The 8,363-nt window shown below is 40.6% G+C and overlaps 1 protein-coding gene across 1 annotated transcript in view; it reads right to left on the bottom strand.

The window, feature by feature from the left end:
* Window positions 1-761: 761 nt before the first annotated feature.
* The window catches only part of MACC1 (MET transcriptional regulator MACC1), a 54,459-nt gene continuing 46,857 nt past the window's right edge, over window positions 762-8,363 (bottom strand). Inside the window, exon 5 of the mRNA XM_084860452.1 lies at window positions 762-6,617. Coding sequence (XP_084716578.1) covers window positions 6,405-6,617 — 213 coding nt within the window. The 3' untranslated portion in view covers window positions 762-6,404. The remainder of the gene's footprint in view (window positions 6,618-8,363) is intronic.

Below are 8,363 nucleotides of genomic sequence, written 5' to 3'. Positions count from 1 at the left end.
ACTTTCTCCTCAAAGTGCCTAGTAAATTTATTATAGCAATTGTCCGAGGGTTCCAATCCCAATTTCTCTGAGCCCAAGCAAGATCCCATCAGGCTCTTCATCACTAGAGATGCTGGAGAAATCCAAGATGGACTAAAATGAGCTTGGATTTCTAAGAATCTGACCTGCAGAATCTGCTGCAGAGCACCCCCCTTGGGTCACACGGAGTCCATGGACTTTTGGATGATTTTTTTACTTTCCTGAAATTTACACATATAAATTCATAAGAAAATACGTACATTTCTGCTGAGGAAATGTTGAATGGAATGGGAGACAATATGCTAAATGGTACGTACTAAGGTAAATTATGTAAATACTTACGTAATTATTTGCAAATTTTTCCACATGACGAAAAAAAAATTGCATCCATCTGTGGGTGGACAATAGAATAAAAGGCACCTGACAATCCAGGAAACACAGATGGAGCAGATTTTACACAGTCCATACAACCCTAAGTCCCAAATACATCGTTAATATATCTTAATTTCATTTTAGATGATATAAGTATTTCACAGAATCTGTTCCATCATTAACAGTGCAATCCTATGCATTCTGATTTAGAAATAGGTTCCACTATGTTCAATAGGCCTTACACATGCATGGGATTGCATCCCAAGGTTATATTTCAGCATCAGTAGAAGCTGCTGGCAAATACCAAAACTCTGTGATTTTGATATATGCGGTATCAGTATGTCCAAAAGCAATAATGAATGAGACATTTAACAGACATATAAAAATGTATTTATTTATTTTTTAAAAAGGATTAACCAAGAGATCAGAACAAGGTATTATGATAGTTTCAAAAACTGTACATTAACAGTATGAAATGCAGATTAATCAAGGTTACTTTCAGCAAAGATTGTGCAGTCCTCCTTTCCCTGCTTACAGTGCCCTTGAGCAGGCAAAAAGCACCAAGAATCAACCAAATGTTGTAGTCATAATCCAGAAGCAAGATATTGACAATTTACTCAATTTATGCATACTCAAGGTACCACTTGAGTAACTAAGGGCACAATCCTATGCATGTTTATGCAGAAAAAAGTCCTGAAACTCCCAGCATTCCTCAGCCAGCATGGCTGGCTGGGGAATGCTGGGAGTTGTATGTCTTCTTCTTGTCTATACATGCATAGGGTTGCACCCTAAGTGTTTAACGAGTCAAATAAGTATCTAAAGTTTTGACAGTTTTGATTCCCAGACTGGTAAACACTATTTTGTTTCAGAGAAACCATGCTGTTTCCTAACAAGATTTTCTCTTAAGAGTCCTACTGTTATCCTAAATAAATGCGTACTGGATTTTACTGAGCTTCACCTGCTTGTTAACTTTGCAATGTAAAGTAAGACTGGTGGAATTTAAAAAACAACTGTTCAATAATAATGTAATAATGGATATAAAACAGAGTTGTAACAGATAAGGTGTGTGTGCATCTGTGTGGCATTTCTAATAGGTGTAGAAGTATGACTATTTTAAATATAGCATATAAACTGCATCCAAGGGTTATCCAGATACATTTTAATCAAATATACAGGAATGGTACCCTCTGTGTCTAATAAAGCACTTGTGGTAGCTAGCATTCAGTAGAATTATTGGTAAAAGCCATGTACTTAAAGTATATGCCTTGACATAAATATATGCTTGTTTTCCATTTTATATGAAGGAAGAATTTTTCAATCAACAAGCCCTTATACTTTTGGCCAGGCAAAATAAAATGATGCAACGCTCATAAAAGCTACTTTTTCCAAGATCCAGGGAAACAAAATAAGCTTTCACTTAGTAAAAATGAAACCCAGCCCCTTTTAGGGTAATGGCTGGAGAGACTTTTGCCATACCTGATCCAGATTAAGGCTGCAATCCTATGCCCACTTTCTGGGATCTCCACTGGTCACAGTGAGATTGGTTTCGGAATATACATGTATAAGAATGCACAGTAAATGCAGATAAGTGAAAATACCCATCATCCTATTCTGCTCCATTATATTCCAAATTCTCCCTTCTGTTCCTCAGTGTGTTTGTTGGAAGTAGATCCCAGAACTGTAACTTCTATTAAGTTTTTCCAAGACATAGCCTTCTCTTTTGGAACCCTTAGGATTATTTCCAATGTCAGCTTAATGTCACTGATATCCATGTCACATATTAGTAAGTTCCTATATTGTTTCTCCTTTTATAGTAAATAGGTCAAATTCCTACATGCAGATGTAGACTTCCACATAGGAATCTGTTAATGTCCGAAGGAACTCATATGAAATCCCACATGCACACAAATCCATCTACCTGTTTCATTGTCAATAAACTCAGCTGCTCAAGTTCTGGGAATTTCATGAACACTAGATGTACAATTGCGCTCATTTCACATGCCCGCAAGCAAGGCTTCAACAGCATGTGAACCGAGAACTACCGGAAGTACAAGCTGGGTTTCGAAGAGGCAGAGGAACTAGAGATCAAATCGCCAACATTCGCTGCATCATGGAGAAAGCAAGAGAATTCCAGAAAAACATCTATTTCTGCTTCATTGACTACGCTAAAGCCTTTGATTGTGTGGATCACAACAAACTGTGGCAAATTCTTAAAGAGATGAGAGTACCAGACCACCTTACTTGTCTCCTGAGAAACCTGTACGAGGGACAAGAAGCAACAGTAAGAATCAGACATGGAACAACCGATTGGTTCAAAATTGGGAAAGGAGTACGACAAGGCTGTATATTGTCGCCCTGCTTATTTAATTTATATGCAGAGTACATCATGAGAAACGCCGGGTTGGATGAATCACAGGTCAGAATTAAGATTGCCGGGAGAATTATCAACAAACTCAGATATGCAGACGATACCACCCTAATGGCAGAAAGCGAAGAGGATCTAAAGAGCCTCTTGTTGAGGGTGAAAGAGGAGAGTGCAAAAGCTGGTTTGAAACTCAACATTAAAAAAACTCAGATCATGGCATCTGGCCCCATCATTTCCTGGCATATAGAAGGGGAAGAAATGGAAACAGTGACAGATTTTATTTTCTTGGGCTCCAAGATCACCGCAGATGGTGACTGTAGCCATGAGATTAAAAGATGCTTGCTCCTTGGGAGGAAAGCTATGGCAAACTTAGACAGCATAGTAAGAAGCAGAGACATCACCTTGCTGACAAAGATTCGTATAATCAAAGCTATGGCTTTCCCAGTAGCAACGTATGGCTGTGAGAGCTGGACTATAAGGAAGGCTGAGTGCCGAAGAATTGATGCCTTCGAACTGTGGTGCTGGAGAAGACTCTTACGAGTCCCCTGGACTGCAAAGAGGTCAAATCAGTCAATCCTAAAGGAAATCAACCCTGACTGCTCATTGGAAGGACAGACACTGAAGCTGAAGTGCAAATATTTTGCCCACCTAATGCGAAGAGAAAACTCCCTGGAAAAGAACCTGATGTTGGGAAAGACTGAAGGCAAAAGGAGAAGGGGACGGCAAAGGATGAGATGGCTAGATAGCATCACCGATGCAATGAATAGGAATTTGAGCACACTCCAGGAGAGAGCGGAGGACAGAAAGGCCTGGCGTGCTATGGTCCATGGGGTCACGAAGAGTCGGACACGACTTAATGACTGAACAGCAACAAAGACAGGGATTTTAATAATTAGACATCCAATAACCACACTAAATTTACATTAGCCTATTCTTAGGGGCTGAATTATTCACTGTTGTGTCCCCAGTTCAGTCATAACATAAATGGCCTTGAGTGCCATTTTTCTTGGTAGAAACGTGGGGTACAAATCAAATAAATGAATCTTGGGCCTCATAACCATGGTTTACAAACTCAAGAAAGAGCAATGTTTCGATGTGCTCTCTCCTTATCCCTCCATTCATGGTCCTAGCTTTGGCACAGAGATGGTTGCTTCTTTAAACCACCATTTCCAGTAATATCGGAACCAGGAAACTGTGGTTTAATCCCTGCTTACTAACCAGAATAGAAACCAGGATGAGCAGGGATTAAAGCAGTTATTTTTTTTATTTAGATGTAATGGAAACTATGGTTTAAACAAGCCACAATCTCAGCACCAAAGCCAGGAACATTTATTTATTTATTTCATTTATATCCTGCCTTTCTTCCTCTTGCAAGGAACCCAAGGCAGCCTACATTTTCCTCCTCCTCTCCATTTTATCCTCATAACAACAACCCTGTGAGGTAGGTTGGGCTGAGAGTCTGTGACAGGACCAGAGTCACCCAGTGGGCTTCCATGGCCGAGTGGGGACGAGAACCCAGATCTCCCGGCTCCCGGTCCAACGCTCTAGCCACAACACCACACTGGCTCTCAACATGAGGGGAAGAGATGTTCAGGGAGGAAACACACAGGCACAGAGCTCATTCTTGGGCTGATATACTCACCTGAGATTGTTACATATGAATGCAGCCCAGTGGGGCAGTGAATCCACTCCAGGTTTCAGTCAGAATCTGATAGAACTCTAAAGGAGCTAACCCAGAGCCCCACTGACATCAGAGCCGCCAGCCTCCGCTGACTGGGCCTATGCAGAGTGGGTTTCTTCCACCAAGTGAGCGCTTAACTTTAAAAAAAAACTTGGTTTTTTTTGCAGTTTTGAGAGTGATGTATTAGAATTACTAGGTGTTGTTTGTGCTCCATTTTTTGCAACATTAATTCTCAGCACTAAGATTTTTGAGAGCAAGGCAAGCTAGTCAAGGCACAAATGACAGTCGAGTTAAGATCTATTTATTTTTCTCAAGTCTCTCTTTATAGACGTTAATAGACTTAATGGGCAAGCAATGAATGACGGTGGCATAATATCCATAGATTAACCTGAAAAAAGTCTTTTTCCAGAACATGTTTGCCAAAATGATTTAACTACAGTGAAACAGAAATTGGTATTGACAAAAACAACAACCTGTAAATAATAATTGCAGATAAATGAGGTCTCTAACCAATGCCCGTATCTCACTTGAAAAATGAACCACAGCAGAGGTAGTAGCTAGAGGTTATTGACCTTCTTAATCTGGCTTTCCTTGACTTAAAAAGCTGACACGTATAAAACACAGCAAGTAGAAAATATGCGTGTTAATTATAACTGTGCATAAAATTTATATGCAATCAGTGGAGCAAAAATGATATCCACTTCTGGATATCCACTTCTGGAGTATGTGGGTGGATTCAGACAACAATTTTATCAGTGAACAATGTCTTTTGTAGTCACCGTATAAGGGGAATTAAATGGAATTAGACAGTATGACATGGATTCTGCAGTCATCATATTTTGGATGAACTTCCAAGTGTTTAGTCTTCTGAAATTATGATGGCAACAGAGCCTTTGAATCATGGTCCTCAGTCAATGGGCAGTTTCAATCACCTCTCTGGAGGCATAATCCTGCACCCCTTGTGTATTCTACTTACCATCCGGAGCAGAGCAAGAGTGAAGAATAAAACTGGCTCTGGGAATGTATCACCAGCATCACAGAAGGTCAAAGTCCAGGATCAAAGCTCACCACAAGTGAGGCAGCCATAGGGAGATGGAGGTGAGGCTCTGATTTGCTGGGGAGGAGGGATGGAACTGCCTTCTTACAAAAACACATGAGCATATTGCTGGGGGTGGGGGGTGACAAGTGCCATAAAGTAATCAGGAAGGGGAGAGGTCACTTCATGAGGCTATAGCTATAGAAAGAGCTGGTTATTTTGCTGCCAGATAGAAGACACAGATAAGTAACAGAACTCCATAGACCTTGGGTAGGATTATCTTTGTGTTGCCTCAGGCCCAGCTCCTGTTTGTTGCCAGCAACACCACCACCTTCCATGGTGAAACATGGACCAGTAATACAGATACCTGGCACAGAGGCCTTCACACAGATTACTTCCACTGGTATCCAAATACCCGGTGACCACTGAAGTCCCGGAGCATATAGCCAACTAATACATGCAACGAAGGAGCATCCCAGAGTATTTTAGAGCAACCACATACACCCATGAAGAATTCCTAACAGAGTCTCCTAGGAATGACAGTAGCAGCTGTACAGAGCAATTTCTAGGGGAAATTCTCTTTCCATAGAAAGTAGATTACTATCCAGCTCTCATTCCACCAGAGCTGCATTACCAAATTATGATTCTCTGCAGTCCATCACAAGGGTGTTCAAATCACAGTCGCTGCATGTGAATACCTTCTCACAAATGCCATGCTAGGTATATAAGAAAAATGAGGTAAAATTGGTGGTGCTTGAAAAGGGAACAATTCAATTTTTGAAAAAATATAAGCACAAAAAAGCCATGCACAATAGGCATAATTTTCACAGACAGAGGCACTAAATGGGCCTTAATTCAAAGGCTCCCTTTTAACTGCTTAGTGTTTCAGGCAGATAATTTGTAGAGCACCTTTCTAAATTAGAAGACAAGTTTTATTCCTCATTCATCTTGGAGAAAGCACTCATCCGAAGAACCTCCATGCAGTTGACCAGAATAAGAGCGCCAGTTAATTCTCGCCACTGTTTAGTCACAGGATTTTTCATTTTGTCCAGTGCTGATTGCAGGTCTTGCAACATATCTCTGTAGCTGTCTCCATAGTGAGCTCCCCAGGTGTACAGAAAGTCATATGCTGGTTTCCACATCATCTGCAGTTGGACAGATATCAGGGACCACATGTTTATATTCACAACAATACAGTGATAAGTATGAAACTATATATATATATATATATATATATATGTGTGTGTGTGTGTGTGTGTGTGTGTGAGAGACCTGGTTCGCATGATCACTGCTGCCCACCATGGCTTATTATTGTATTTAATTTGGATACTATGGGGTTAGATTTACTATGGGGTTGTGTGTGCACTAGCAGTATCAGCCAAAAGGTCAAAAGTTTAAGGAATGATTGTAGGAGTCAGGATGTTTGTTCAGGAAGCCAAAGGTTTACAGAAGGCTCAAGTCAAATCTTTAGTTCGATATAGGAGCCAAGATTTCTGTAGAGAAAGAAGAAAAATGTTGTAGGAAGTTCAACAGATGGTCAGGGGAAGAGCTTAGGAAAAGAAAGTTAGGGCAAAGGTGAAAAAGAAACTGCCTTCCTGTTTGGGTGAGTTGGGGAGAGAAAATAACTAATGTTAGCATAAAGAGCCTAAGGCAGAAGCAGAGAGAAACAGAGAAAAGAGGGAAGTGAGGAAAGAAGGCCAGAAAGAGTCAGAGCTGCTGGATCTGGAGAAATGGTTGAGAGAGAAATGGATTTATGACAGTGAAGTATTGCTTGTATAAGGGACCTGGCTAAAAATAGGGGCACAGCTGGAAGCATTTATCCCTGGTTATTTCATTACCCTATTGCTTATATGATACCTTGTTTGTTGTCTGTGGGTGCATCCGCTCAGATTTTATAACTTTTTCCTGTTAACATTTTTCTTCAGTGAACCTTTGTTGTTTGAAACTTTGTAACCTCTTTTTTGGAAGGGTTACCTACTGCATATCTAATAATCAGCTGCTACACTACCTGAAAGAGATACCCGAAATCAAGAGAGCTTTAAAGCTGGTTTGTGGCAGCAGAAAAGGCTACAGGTACGGAAGGACAAAAAGGAGTGGGAGCACATTATTTTTCCTGTTCTCACGGAACAGGGTGTTCATATAAATCTGCATATGCAAATATTATGCAAATCTATGTCTTCTTGTGTCCTCTTTTTTGGGGTGATCTATTTCCTCTTTTTTGGCAATGCACAAGTGGCTACCTAATTTCCTAGAGATGCTCCCTTTGCTCATTCTCTGGTGGCCTTTTGCCTCAAGGTCCTTTCACTCTCTCTCTCTGAAGTTATTCAATTTTACTTACATACTTCTCAAACCTAGTGCCTTCCAGATACTGTGGACCTGAAATTCCATCAACCCCAGCCAGCATGACCAATGGTCAGGACATTGTAGTCCAAAACATCTGGAGGGCAACAGGCTTGGGGAAGGCTGGCATATAAGCATAGAACTACATAGTTGGAAAGGGACACATGGGAAGTGATATAGTTCAGTTGTATAGCATACGTGTTCTATTTGTAAGGTCCCAGGTTCAATCCCAAGCATGAAAAGTTCTGAGAAGCAAGCTGGTGGTCAGAAAGCAAGAACCAGAGGCCTAAACAAGAACCTCAATAGAAGACAAGCCTTCTTGATTCCAAATATGGCCACTGATGAATACATTTTAAAGTTTTCTTGAGGAGCTCATGTTTTAGACCATTTCTTCATAATGGAATACCAATCCTGATGGACAGGATACAAGAAGCTTAATTGAGAGGGAGAGAGAAAGAATAAGATCCCAAGTTCAACCACAAGTATCTCCAGATAAGATCTCTTCATGGTACTACCTGGAGACTAACTGTCAGTCAAGAGTGACAGTACTG

This window comes from Heloderma suspectum, chromosome 5 (assembly GCF_057233095.1).
Source record: "Heloderma suspectum isolate Gila_16-S chromosome 5, 16-S_ref, whole genome shotgun sequence".
In the NCBI taxonomy this organism is placed as follows: domain Eukaryota; kingdom Metazoa; phylum Chordata; class Lepidosauria; order Squamata; family Helodermatidae; genus Heloderma; species Heloderma suspectum.
The sequence above is the reverse complement of the archived record's forward strand: the minus strand, read 5'-3'. Positions and strand labels throughout refer to the sequence as shown.